Source organism: Delphinus delphis, chromosome 1 (genome assembly GCF_949987515.2).
Source record: "Delphinus delphis chromosome 1, mDelDel1.2, whole genome shotgun sequence".
NCBI lineage: Eukaryota > Metazoa > Chordata > Mammalia > Artiodactyla > Delphinidae > Delphinus > Delphinus delphis.
Window position 1 is genome coordinate 139,119,099 of NC_082683.1, and position 15,008 is coordinate 139,134,106.

At 38.5% G+C, this 15,008-nt stretch overlaps 1 protein-coding gene across 2 annotated transcripts in view; it reads left to right on the plus strand.

The window, feature by feature from the left end:
* C1H1orf21 (chromosome 1 C1orf21 homolog) overlaps nucleotides 1-15,008 on the plus strand; it is a 227,754-nt gene that overhangs the window by 112,446 nt on the left and 100,300 nt on the right. For both annotated transcript variants that reach the window (XM_060035253.1, XM_060035258.1), the window contains exon 3: nucleotides 115-209. In XM_060035253.1, coding sequence (XP_059891236.1) covers nucleotides 115-209 — 95 coding nt within the window. The remainder of the gene's footprint in view (nucleotides 1-114; nucleotides 210-15,008) is intronic.

Here is a 15,008-nt window from a genome sequence, read left to right on the forward strand (position 1 = left end):
AGAAAGGCCGCAGGGAAAGGGCTCTAACAAATTATGCTGTTGGACTTTTCTTACTGACACTTTTCTCCCATTGTGAAAAAAGTTATAAAATGTCTTTTCTTTTTTGGCACTCAGATGAGTATAGGATCAAACCGGTGGAAGAGGTCAAATACATGAAAAATGGGGCAGAAGAGGAGCAAAAAATAGCAGCCAGGAACCAAGAAAACTTGGTAAGCATTGAATTTCTCGTGTAACAATGAATTTTGGTGACAGCATTATAATAAAATCCCCACTGCATGTTTAAACTGCAGCTTACACACTGGCATGAGATTTCTTGAAAATGCCGTTGCTATTTATAGCTTGCCTGGAAGCTGTACCAGTACTCCTGTATCCTGTTTGTTTCTGAACAAGCCCTTCTTTAGTCTTCATAGAGAGTGTTTCAGGGGAAATGTAGCGAAATTATTAGCATTTCAGAATGGTTAAATTTAAAGGAAAAAGCATAAAGTAGGAATGAGTTTTATGGGGGTGGGGGCATTGCCTTTTTTCTTTTTCTCTGCATCCTTTAACTCGTGTCCAGATCACAGTGAATGGCTAAGTTTCATTATTCTCGTAGTGTTGTTAAGGAAGTTGCCTTTCAAAGGAAAATAAGGTACTTTGAAGGCAGGTCTTTATCAAATTTGTACTTCACATTCACGTTGTTAAGGTATTGTGGGTTTTGAGTTAACGTGAGAATTCTAATGATCTGAAACAGATAATTAGGAACCTCTTTCTCTAATACAAATCAATATACATGTTCCACCTTAATATTCCAACTCTTAAACAAACAGTAAGTTATCATATTAGCTGATTTCTTAAGAGATTACAGATTGTTAAGAATATGCATTTATTCAGTTATGTTGGAGCAGAATTGTTTTTCTCTTTTGCTTTGGGATTAATTGCTTGCTATTTTTTTCATGTTTGAGTGAATGTATTTTTAAGAAGTTTGCAATGTCATAAAATATTTTCACTTGACTTAAACTCCTTTTTCCGTTATGCGCTTTGTTTTTCTGATTTCTGCTACAGCAGAGGGAGTCAGCAGAATATTCACCAGCGCTCATGAGTATTTAAGGCTGTCATTTTTCCATGATACACTAATGAACATAACAGGCTCACTCTTTTTCCTCTATTCTTTTCTGAACATATGATCTACAACTTGAAAAACTCAAGTATCAACAACTGAGTATTTTAGATCATTTTAAAGGAGTGAAAAATACTCCGATAAAATTTTGCTTTATAAATGGGATTTGGATTTTAAGGTATCCCTTAAGTCACAGAGGTTCATCATACCTGTGGTATATTTTAACATCAATACTTAAATCCAGAAAAGGTAGCTATGACTCAATAGTGAAGTTAATATTATCAGACTTTTTACATGAATTGTTTTTTTTGCTTTGAATAGATAAATAGAAGATCTGAGTAGTTGAAACATCAGTAGTCAGTTTTCTACTGTATTTTATTGAACACAGTTTGTCCTTCCTTGATATAATTTCATCTTAAGTTATGAATCTCATCTTTAGTAATAGTATTTCCATTGGAGGCTAAAGAGACTTTGGTGACCAGTCCGCTGGTGGCTCTTTCTTAGATGTAACTACTAGTGTCCATCTCTACTTCACATGCTTGTATCTCTGAAATCCTAAGGAAGGCAAAGACTTTTATCTTACAGCTTGTGAGTTTTTCCTCAGTGTTGCTCTCATCGTATTTAGGGCCAGTACAGCTTTTTTCCTTCTCTCTCAGATTCACAGTCTATCAGTTCCTTGGTGCTAGTGTATTCTTTTTCAGCACTGTGGTCAGAATTGGTGCTACTGCTTTTCCATGCAGACTGAATGGAGATTCAAAAAGAGAGAAATTCTGGCCTATTTACTCATGGATTATCTATGTCAACCCTACACCCCTTTACTCTGCCAGTGAATCAGAGTCCAGGCCACCAAGAGGAGTTTTCAAGTATATGAAGACTTACAAGGAGAATGGGGACTAAATGGTTATTTTTGGTTCTGAGATTTCTAGACTGCGTTCCAAAATTAAATGATTTTCAGTTATTTGGAATTATGTTACCTTTGTCACCTCCATTTGGGGGGATGCATAATCAAGTACTGACCATGCATACCATTTGAGAAAACAACCTCCTAAATTTGAAGCTTACATTGGAAGGTGGACGAGATAGACTTAACAATTCTTTATTTTTATGTCCATTAAAATAATCTGAGAGTCAAGATGTTCTTATGTTTCAAAGAATGATTTTAAGATGTGGCTTGAAGTACTTTTTAAAAGATTTTTTTTTTACCCAAACTGTTGAAATTAAGAGGGTTGGCAAACATAACCAAGGCATATGGCATGATGGTGACAACCATGGGTTTTTGGAGGCAGAAACTGCCTGGATTCAGATCTCAGCTCTGCCACTTACTCATTGCAGGATCAAGTTACTTCACTTCTCTAAACCTCCTGCCCATCCATTGGGGAAAAAGACAGTGCTTCATGGTGCTCTTGGGAGGATTACACGAGGTGATTGTTGTAAAACTTTGAGTGCAGTGCCTGGTACGTGATAAACACCTAATAAGAGTTAGGCATTATCACATAAAACGAAAGGAAAGGATAATGAACGTTGGAGTCAGTGTTCCTTTTCTTTTTCTTTTACGGTAATTGGTGAGAGAGATTTAAGTGAATGTTTTAGGTTAATGCCAGTGTTACATCTGTTTTGAAAAATCTTGCTCTGGAACCATGAAATTACTTAAACAAGTATGTTTTGAGTACCTGTTATGCACAAGGCCCTTACCTGGGTTGAGAGACACTGTGTACTTAAAGTCACTGTCCTTAAGGAGCTTACAGTAAAGTTGAGGGAACTGTTCAGGTCAACCAGTAGCTTACTGGGTGCCTCTGTGTACAAGGCTCTGTCCCAAACTCTGCAGATAAACACAAAAATAAGGAAACCACTGACTCTTACCACAAGGCGCTTGTATTGCAGTAAACAAAGTATGTACCAAATGACTATAAATAAAGCAAGGTTAGATAAATAAAACAAGATTGATTCCAAGAAGACAACACAAAGAGCTGCCAGATATCAAAGAAGGCAGATATCTTGTCTGTTGTGGCATCAGGACCTACTGGATGAAAGAGCTGGTGTTTACAATGGGCCTCAAAGGATGGAATGAGGGAGAGTGCCCCAGGCTGAAGTAACAGAGATGGAAAACCTAACACGTATTTAATAAAAAGCACATGGTCCTGTTTGATTGGGGAGCGGGAGGGGTCAGGAGAAGGCATCAGTAGGAGAGCAGCGGGAAATTAGAGGCAAAACGTAGATGGGGTCATACACAGAGCTTTGATGTCCAGCTGAGAGGTCCAAAATCAATTCAGTGGATTAATGGGAGCCTTTGAAGTTTTTAAGCTAGGGGTTGTCAGAATGAGATTACGATTCAGGAAAGTTTATGTGGAATCAGCAGGTGTACTATGGAGTAGTATGGGGAGCCTGGGTGGGAGGTCATTCGTAATAGTTTTTGCAAGAGATAGTGAACCTGAACCAAGCTAGTGGCAGGGAGAATACAAAAGGTTTAGGCAAGGTTGCCATAGAAGCAACAAGATTTGACAGCTTATTATAGGTATTAAAGGAAGACAGAGGACTCAGGAGATAATGGTAATAACAAGACTGTGACCCCTGGAAAGATGACCGGTAGTGGTGAGAATAAATAGTGACCTCAATGAAAAGGTAAAATCACTAAGAAGGCTTTGATGAAAATACAAAGTGTTCATTCATTCATTATTCATTACTCATTCTTGCCCACCCTTAAAAGATCAAATGTGGTCCACAAGAGAGGGAGTGAAGCGTCCATCACACGACAGTGTAGGAACTGCAGTAACAGAACACCTGTACTGTCAGGGCCTTAGGCTCTGTGCTTTGGGGGATGCAGAGGAGCATAATGTAAAGCTCATCACCCTAGTGGGCTCACTTTCTGGTAGCAGATAGAAGGCATGTGACCTAAATGACCCCAGCTCAAGGTACATTGCGAACGCAGAGGTTGGTTTTGAGCAAGGAAAGCTTTAGGAACTTGCGGACTATCCATGCGAAGGAGTCTAGCAAAGTCCACATCTATGAGTATGTGGCGCTTGTTACCTGGGACGTGCTAGGTGTTCGGTATATTTTTGTTTGCTTGAATGTGGATGGAGGAATGTATGAATAAGAGAAGTTGGACCTCGAGGTCCAACTATTATTTTGTACCTGGTAGTTGCTCAATAGTATTTAGATGTCCAGTCACTTGGGACATCTAAATTCTATTGACCACAGTTTCTGTGGGTGGAAGAGGTTGTGCTGGTTTTCTGTGGCTGTTGATGAGTCATTTATATGTCAACCATTTATGTACTCAGTACAAACATGTGCATTCATCCAATTTTTACCACTGTTGGACATCCATGTATTTCACTTTACTTCTCTCAGACTTTAATTCCTTCTTCAGGAAAGTAGTATAAAGTAGTAGCATTGGCTTTGGAGATTATATATAAATATATATCAATATGGATCCCGGGTTATTTCTAGCTTTATAATTTTCGTCAAATATCTGAAACTTCTGAACTTCAAGTTCCTCATCTGGAATCTGGGAATTATAAAATTATTGAAGTATTAGAAGAAAACATAGGAGAATATGTTTAGAATCTTAGCAAAGCAGGGGAGGCTTTCTTAAGACATAGAAAGCAAAAGCTATGAAGAAAGAAAAATAGTGGGACTTCCCTGGTGGCGCAGTGGTTAAGAATCCACCTGCCAATGCAGGGGACATGGGTTCGAGCCCTGGTCCAGGAAGATCCCACATGCCGCAGAGCAGCTAAGCCCATGCGCCAGAACTTCTGAGCCTGCGCTCTAGAGCCCACGAGCCACAACTCCTGAGCCCATGTGCCACTACTACTGAAGCCCACGCCCTAGAGCCCGTGCTCCACAACAAGAGAAGCCACTGCAATGAGAAACCCACGCATCGCAACGAAGAGTTGTCTCCACTCACCGCAACTAGAGAAAGCCCACACTCAGCAACAAAGACCCAATGCAGCCAAAAATAAATAAATAAATATATTAAAAAAAGAAAGAAAAATAGTTTATTTCATTAGATCAAAATTAAGTACTTCTGCAAGACAGAATAACTACAGAAAAGTAGTTAATAGATAGGCAACATCCTGGGAGAAAATATTTATGACATAAAAGACAAAGGATTAGTACCGGGATTTCTAAAGAACACTTGTAAATAATTAAGAAAAGGCTAATCCACTAGAAAAATAGGTAAATGAAATGAACAGATGGTTCACAGTAGAGGATATTGGGTAATAAGCATATGAAAAGATGTTCCACATCACTAGTACAGTGGCTACTCTCTTACCCAACCTGCTGCGTTAGAAGACTCTCCCAAACCCCTCTGAAAGAGGCTGACTTCAGTCTAGGGTGGGCTCACAGAATGACTGGTGGGCTACTCTCTAGAATACCTCTGTGCTTTTGCTCTCTCAGTTAAATGTGTGTTTTCCAAGCACCAGTGCGATGGTTTCCAAACCTGCTTATACTGGATGAATGTCATTGTAATTATGTAATTTAGTTAGGTAATATATAAACCAATGAAACACAAGTGTGGAAAGAGCTGTTTTTGTGAAAATTAAATTAAATGCTTGGAAAATCTTGATGAAGCCAATTACTAAAAACTTACGGTTAAATTAGATTAAATTCTGCACTCAGATTATTTCACAAGGCTTTTACGTTCTCACTTCACTTAAGAAACCAAACCAGGGAATCTTAGATGTACATTATAAGGGTGTGGTTAATGCAGAAAGTATATGTAGAGCCCCAGTCAGTGATCCCTTACTTGAGAAGCCTTGTTCCTGTGTCAAAAGATGGGAGGGGGAATGCACATCTATGTATTTTAAAATAAATAATACGCTTAATGTATATATACATTTTTTTATGTTGCCCTACTTTAACTCACTTTATCATTTAATTACCAGTCCAGATGGTGTTGCCTAACACAACGTTTATTGTAATCAGGGAAATGCATATTAAAACATGATTCCTTAGCTTGGCAAAAATTTGAAGATTGATAATATCAGATTTTGGCATGGTAATAGGAAAATATGTATTTACATACTAGTGGTACATATCTTGGAGGACAATTTAGCAGTATCTATTAAAATTTAAACATGCACTCAGCATCACCCAGCACTTCCATATCTTGATATCCACCCAAGCAGCTGCCCTTGTGAATGAGAAAGCTTGCACAAGGCTTTCACTACAGCATTGTATCTATAAGTGAAAAATCAAAAATAACCTTCATGCTTGTCACTAGGAGAATGCTACAGCTGTAGTATACTAGACAGCAATTAAAAAGAATGAGTTAGAATTGATGAACTGTCAGGGAGAAATGCAAATTGTAGATTGGATATGTACAGTATGATACCATTTAAGGTTTTTTAATGAAACAAAACAGCAACACCCTACATGTGCTATGAGTACTCATAAATGTACAGGGATCCATAGAAAAGCCTGGATGGATGTGTCCCTAACTACTAAGAGTGGGCACCTGGGGCTTCCCTGGTGGCGCAGTGGTTGGGAGTCCGCCTGCCGATGCAAGGGACGTGGGTTCGTGCCCCGGTCCGGGAGGATCCGGCATGCCGCAGAGCGGCTGGTCGCATGGGCCGTGGCCGCTGGGCCTGCGCGTCTGGGACCTGTGCTCCGCGGCGGGAGAGGCCCGCGTACCGCAAAAAAAAAAAAAAAAAAAAAAGAGTGGACACCTGAGTTAATGGGGGACATAAGTGTGCCATGCCTCAGTTTCCTCCTCTGCAAAATGGGGATAATAATTGAACCCACTGTAGCAGGAATTTGTGAAAATTAAAAAGATATTCCTGTAAACTCTTAGCACGGTTTCTGGCATAAAAAATGCAGATAGATGTTGGCTGTTGTCAACAGTGGAGTTAGATTGGGTGTGGTGGTTAGGGGATTTTTAATCCTTATAAAAATATTTTAAAATTTTAATTTTTTAAGGAAAATATGAGTATATTATTTGTGTGATTTAAAATTTATTTTTAAAGGGGATAATAATAAAAAAACTCCAGTAACTACTTGCATACTTGGGGATCTGTAATGTAAGTAGGATTGTCATTTTCTCATTATCTTAAATACCCTCAGGTTTTCACCATTCTCTGATATCTGATTAACAGCAGGCAAGCTCAAGGAGCTCAAGGAAGCTCAAGGATCATCCAACTTCATTTTATGTAGGTTAATAGTTCTGCATATAAGTAATTTAAGGGTAAATTACTCCAGTCTTGGCACTATTCAGTCCCCTTCCCTCTCCAAAGACAAATAAAAGACATAGTTTTGAAGTGCTCCCTCTCACTACACGCTAAGACATTGTCATTTTTTCCTTGATTAACATTTGTCATTCTTAAGCTGTCCTCCCTTAGGAGTTAATGAATCATTTGATGCTGGTTTTTTGTTTTGGGGGGGTTTGGGGTTTGAGTTTGGGGTTTTGTATGTATTTCCTAGATTTACACGTATTATAATAGTTTTTGACTCACTATTTCCAGATATCTTTGTATAAATGAGAAGGCACTTTTCTGTCAAATGAGACGTATCATGGTTGGGTGAGCTTTTGATTTTAGTATTATCCAGAGAGTTGAAGACTGAGTTGAAACATGCTTGTCTAACTCGCCAATTCCTGAGGACAATCAAGTGACAAGATAAGAAATAGAGCATTCTAATGGGCTTTAGTGGAAAAGGAGAATGAATCAAGCTCTAGGTGCACCCTCTTCCCGCCTGTTGAGTTTGTGAGAGCTCCTATACCTATCTCCGGTACATTACATTTCCAGTAAATGTCAGGACATCCAGTTGCAGAAATGAAGACTTAGAGATTAGGAGACATCTTTGATAAGAGGAAAATTTCCAGCAACCTACCAGAGCTCTCTTTGGAGCAGTGGCATTCAGCTGGTGAAAACTGGGAAGTGGCTCTGACCCACGGAATGTGCTGTGGTTGAAGCAGTCCCCTGGAGGGGGGCTAATGTTCTCCAAAGCATTGGAGTGATTGACAGCCTGAAACAAACCAGAGAACAGTCTGCAATTTCACTCATTACCTGTAGGTCAGTAGGAAAGCTAAGTGCTCAAGACTACAGTCACCATATCACTCTTTCTAGAATATGCCGGTGAGGAACAAGTCATATGAATGAACATTGTAAACTTTGACTCAATAATGTTTATTATGCTAAGATATATAATTCCCGTCCAGGTATTCTCTAATGAGGAACCCTCTTAAGGGTCAATTTAAACTCTTTTTAACAGATACGACCATGTTTACTTATCCTATGACTCTGCAGAGCAACTAATATAATAGCAAACTGACTTTTTGGTTTAAAGGTTGTTCTTGGTGATCTTAGGAGTGACTGTTTATCTTTGAGTGCTCGTCTCACATGGAAGGTCAAGTAATTATTTTTGGAAACCAGATAATGCAAAAGACCATGACTTTGAATCGTCCCAGTTTCCCAAGTCATTTATACATTCCTAGCACTCTTGAGAATAAGGTAAAATAAACTGACAAGGGTAAAGCTGATATTACAGACAAAGGATCAAGCTCTACAAAGCACCTCCTTTCCCCTCCCCTCCCTCCTTCAAGGTGCAGGTTGGTTTGAGCTCAGGCTGGGGCTGGAATGAATTGTGGAGGTGGGAAGAAGTGGGATTTGGACTTGAAGGAGTTACTTCCTGGTTTGCAGACATTCTGGTTTGGTTTGGGTTGAGGGTTCCCAAACCAAGGTGAAGATAGGGGGTGAAGATGCTCCTGAGAGCATCTGTTTTAGACAAGAGAAACCTCTTCCTAGAGCAGCTTCATAAACATCACTTTAGCTCAAGACTCATCCCCAAGATTCCCTGCTTTTCACTCAGTGGTCTCATTCTCATTTCCTGTTCTCGCATGCATAGGACATGGGCACCAGTCTCGGGTTCTTCCAGATAATTAGAGAAACAGCATCAGGATCTCAGACACGAGCTACCTGACCAGAACCGTTTAGTTTCTGGGGAGAAAAACAGCACATGTGAGCTTTAGTTCTGGCAGCATCATTCTCTTTTGTTGCAGCACAGATGGAACAGGAGGGAAGAATTCTGTCTCTTCACTGATCTTGGAAAACATTCTTCATCCAACTAGTATTTTTGTGTTACTTGAGCCAGGCACATTCAAGGTCTTACAGTTTCTCCTGGCACTGTGGTAGTTTATTTTAGAGTAGAACAGGAGTAGAGTTTAATTCACTAAGAAGGAGGGATTTGTTGAATCAACCCTCTAAATTTTAAGTGTTGAGCAGAAGCAGAGTTCCTAATTCAGGAACAGAATGTTATGAGAATAAAAGAATACCCACAAAGTGCTTTGTAAACATAACGTCCAACACGAATTATAGTGGTTATTGTTGTCACTAGTTAAAAGGACACTTGGATTCGTTTCTGAGATTAGTTGCTATTTCACGGTGGAAACAAAGTTAAGGAACAGCATTCTTCTGGTTCTAAGTAAGAGTTAATACCTAGTCCCCTCGAAGAAAGACTTATATATCATCATAGCACACTTCATTCTCTCTCGGAGAAAGGGCAATATTAAAGTGTACACAGGTTCCCCCCGCTATCCGAAAGTAGTGTTCCTAGGAAAGTTCCTGTAACCTGGAATGGTGCAAAGTGAAGAAGCAATTACCTTCGGACACGTCTTGCTAACGGATGCACAAAATAAATTGAGGTAAAGCACAGACACAGTTCACAGGTACAGCAGCTTCATGCTGAGATGCTGAGTGTAGTTTCTGGGGAAGGAGCGTGGTAGTGCCACTCTCACTGCTGGGGGAATGCACTGCCTTTATAATGGCTCCTGCAAAACAAACGCTGAATGCTATTTTCGCTTTTTGCCTTCTTTCCTAAAAGCAAAAATCCTCTTCACATTTCTTTCGGTTAGCGAAAACAGGTACTAATTCTTTTGTAAAAGCAAAGTGGTGTAAAGCGAACTTTGAAAAAGCAGGGAATACCTGTACCCAACAGATACAGAAATCAATGAATCGAAGGTGGTTTTTGGAGCAACTACTATAATCATCCCAAAAGCTAGGCATAGCAGAACATGACTGAAACCCTATTTCAAATAGCTTTTTCTCTTTTCCATACTAATACACTGACACGACCTTATGCAGGTGAAGACGGTGTTAGGGTCCTGGTACAGCATCTCTCTTTTTTCCCATAACTATTTTTTAAGTTGACGTATAGTTAATTTGCAATGTTGTGTTAGTTTCAGGTATACAGCAAAGTAATTGAGTTATACATGCATGTATATATATTTTTTCAGATTCTTTTCCATTATAAGTTATTATAAGATATTGAATATAGTTCCCTGTGCTATACAGTAGGTCTTTGTTGTTTATTTTATAAATAGTACTTTGTATATGTTAATCCCAAACTCCTGATTTGTCTCTCTCCTCCCCTTTCCCCTTTGGTAACCATAAGTTTGTCTTCCATGTCTGTAAATCTATTTCTGTTTTATAAAATAAGTTCATTTGTGGAATTTAGATTCCACATATAAGTGATATCATATGATACTTGTTTTTTTCTGACTACTTCACTTAATATGGTAATCTCTAGGTTCATCCACGTTGCTGCAAATGGCATTGTTTCATTCTTTTCTATGGCTGAGTAATATTCCATTGTGTGTGTGGGGGGGTATACACACCACATCTTCTTTCTATCCATTCATCTGTTGAGGAACATTTAGGTTGCTTCCATGTCTTGGCTATTGTAAACTGTGCTGCTATGAGTATTGGGGTACATGTATCTTTTTGAATTATAGTTTTCTCCGGATGCATGCCCAGGAGTGGATTGCAGGATCATGTGATAACTCTATTTTTAGTTTTTTTTTTACAGTATATCTCTTGAATAAATTCCTATTTCAGTGTACTCAGTTCTCACTGTCAGCTAAGTATTGTCTGGGTGCTGACGGAAAAAAAGGATTAACGAGGCACCAGTGTAACTCAGGAAACTCAAGGGGCGACAGATACGTACACAGGAAGTCTCCAGTAGAGGGTCTAATGTAGTCTTTTGGGAGAATGGGAATGGAATGGTGGACCCTGATTGGGAGATCTGAGGAGATTCACAGAGAGCTAGCACTGCAGCAGGGCCTTGAACGAAAGCAGTTTGCATTGGCAAATGAGGAGGGGAAAGGGATTTCAAGCAGAAGGGATAGTGGGAGCCAAGCACAGAGACGTGACATGAATAGTGAGTGGATGGGGAGGCTGATGGAGCACATTGTGAAGTGTTCATTGGGTAGTTAGTGTGTTTTAGCTGTTTTTTCCCAAACGAGCACATTAATTTCTGGTATACAGATAGCCACATTCTTTAGCCAGTTTGCAGCTACAGAATAAATAGAACAGATCTCTGCTCATCTAATTTAAAGGTTGAGGGTGTTGATAATGACTTCCCTTTTCCCAGCATTGTTGCAAAATGTGATTGCTTTTAAATATGCCTTCCTTGGATGCAAAGTGTTTTCTAAAATTTGCTAAACATAGTAACCCTTGATCTCCTCTGCCCTGTAAAGCATAGCTTCTTATTTATCCTCCAGAACCTTCCCTGTTTAACTTTGGGAAGTACAGCAAACACAAACCTTATATTTAAAATTATACCTTATATTTAAATATTAAGGTATAAGGTATACCTTATATTTAAAATTTTGGCCTCTTCTCCAAGAGCCATACCATGATATTTAAATAGACAATGGAAAGAAGCCCTCTTCAAACCTTGATTCTGTTTGATCCACATGGTCATTTTAGATATTGGATTTATTTGTCTCGCTGTTTCAGCCTGGGTATTTTTTACCCAAGTGGCCCAGATACAACAGTGGAGTGGGGGAAATGAGTGACAAGTGAGAGGGCCACCTAAGGCTCACCACCGATTAGAGTATCTAGAACAATAACACAGTCATGTGCCTTTCCTGCAGGTTGTTCGTATTTCTCTCTTATCTCCCCTGTGATGCTAAAAATAAAACCAAAGCATATAAGTTTCACTCATCGATTCGCAAACTCAGTGAGGTAGCTTCACCCAAAATTAATAATTTATGCCCTGGAGGTGAGAATATCAAAAACTGTGGTAATGTTTCCAAGAGTCTGGGCTTTGAGTAGTGTCTCTTCTTATAGACTTTATTTGTGAGTAATTAATACTTAGTATTAACAGAGGTATAGTACTCAACAGCCTCATGATTTGTTTCTAAAAGGTTCTTGGTAATTTTGACAATGGATTCTATACCTGTCATTCCGAAAAGATAGAAATAAATAACCAGGCATAAAAAATTCATACATCTTCTTTGAAAGGGGGGGGATGTATTGTTTAGCTTGTCAACATTATAATAGATACATGAAGATGCCATTGTAACTGCCTACTTCACATTCACAATAGATCTAATTTATTTACTCTATGATAATAGGTGCCAAAGTTCCTCCTTCTTTGAAAATTAAAACAACTGGTAATGACACATATATTGTCTAAAACTTAATGAGCTGGTTTCATTTTTTTGTTCATGTCAGAGTGTGATGTTATACTGCGGATTTTCATTTACTGACAAAACATCTGCTCATAAGTAGATTATTTGAGGGCTTGCTTGATTGGAGGCAAACCTTTTTTTTTTTTTTTTAATACGTTATGGATTTGTACAGTTGAGGGCACTTAGACCAGAAACAAGACAGGAATCTAGTGACTAGAACTGGAAGATGAGGTTTAAAGGTTGGTCTCAGAAACAAGGCAGAAGAAAGACAAGTATCACATGATACCACTTATATGTGGAATCTAAAAACATGATACAAATGAAAACAGAGAAAGACTCACAGACATAGAAAACAAACTTATGGTTACCAAGGGGGAAAAGGGGAGGAGGGATAAATTAGGATTTGGGATTAAAATATACACACTACTATATATAAAATAGATAAACAATTCAAGGACCTGCTGTATAGCACAGGGAACTATTAATATATTTGGTATCTTATAATAACCTATAATAGAAAAGAATCTAAAAAAGAATGTGTGTGTGTATATATATGTGTATATATATATATATATATATATATACACACACACACACACACATCACTGAATCACTTAGCTGTATACCTGAAACTAAGAGGTTTTATAAATTTAAAAATAAATAAAAATAGAAACAGAACAGAACGTTCCTTATTAGAAGTGGAGTCCAGGCACACTGACAGGAATCTGGGTCTCCCAAATGCTGACCAGGGTTCCATTACTTCTCCTGAGTCTGAGATAACACAGAGCCTAAAACGAATGTCAGGAAACACCAGCTGTAGACAAAGAACAGAGAATCTCTTTACAGTGAAATGCTTCACAGGCCGTGTGATGCCTTAACAGTCACAGTGCGTAAGCTCGTATCAGAGAATCCCTGCTGGCCAGGAGCTGGTGGTCTAGTGAAACAAGATAAACAACACAGAGCCATTGGATTTGGTTTACTCCTGTTACTCTCTTACTTAATTGTACGTTTTAAATTAATTTTCCCCTGATTATAAATGTACTGCTTGCTTGAATTACTTAAAAACATCCTGGGAAAATACAGAAGTGAGTAAAAAATAAATAAAATTGGTCATAAATCCCATCACAGCTGTTTATGTTTTATGCCTAAATACATAGAAATATAATCTTTTTCTGAACAGAAGTGGACCTGAATTTCTTACAGAGCTATGTATGGTATTTCTTACCATATGTCCAACAGCCATACTTCTAGGATATTGAAAAACTGTGATCCCACAAACATCTTCATGTGAGTGTTGATAGTAGCTTTATTCACAATCACCAAAAAACTGGAAGCATGTAAGATGTCCTTCACTGGTGAATGAACAAACTATATACAATGGGGTATTATTTAGTGATAAAAAGAAATGAGCTACTAAGCCATGAAAAAACATAGATGAGTCTTAAGTGTACATTGCTCAGTGAAAGAATATAGTCAAAAAGGTACAATACATACGATATGATTCTATTTATATGACATCTGAAAAAGGCAAAACCATCCAGATGGTAAACAGATAAGTGGTTTCCAAAGGTTTGTGGGAAAAGGAGGGCTGAATAGGAGAAACACGGGGAATTTTTAGGGGAGTGAAACTATTCTGTATGAGACTGTAATGGTAGATACATGACACCATGCATTTGTTAAAATGCACTATGCATTTGTTAGAATGCATAGAACTTTACAACAAAGAGAGTGAATTTTAATGTTTGTAAATTAAAAAAAAAATTTAAGAGGTCAGGGGATCCCAAGATGGAATGTAGACTGATGAAAGAATCTAACAGTATTACAAGTATATGAAATAACCTCACTGAAGAGGGTGACCTAAGTAACTTTGGAAATGATGGATGGAGACTGTAAAAGTAAAAGAAATTTTACATAAGCACTGAACTCTTTTTTGCAGTGGAGCTAAGAGTTAACAATTCTGAAAACACTGTAATTAATGAATTTGTGGATGCTGGATGGTGGAGGCAGGTTTCTCACTGTTGGAGTGAGAGGTTAGACACACACGAGAGGTGGCTAGAAGCATCCGGTGGCAGTGGTATAGAGTTGGTGATATCAGTGTGAATTAATGTTTAGCCAAATATAGATATAGATGGATACATGTAGAAATATTGATAGATATGTGTAAACACATGTGTAAACATATAGACACATGTATGGGCATGCATATATTTATATACATGTGTGTACATACGTGTGTTGATACCTGTATTTGTAGTATATGTATGCACAGGTGTAGATATGCATGTACACACACACACCACTTTCTTGCTCTCTCAGCTGAGAGGACCTAGAGTCAATGACACTCCAGTAGCAACAAACATACCCAGCACCCGGATCTTGTTTCTAGTACCATTCTCCAAAAAAAGGAACCAAGACTTTTTGGACAAATGGCTGATTATAGGGCTGGGGAATATGTAAGATGATCCTAGAGTATTTTGTGGTGCCCAAATTAGGAAGTGCTAACAG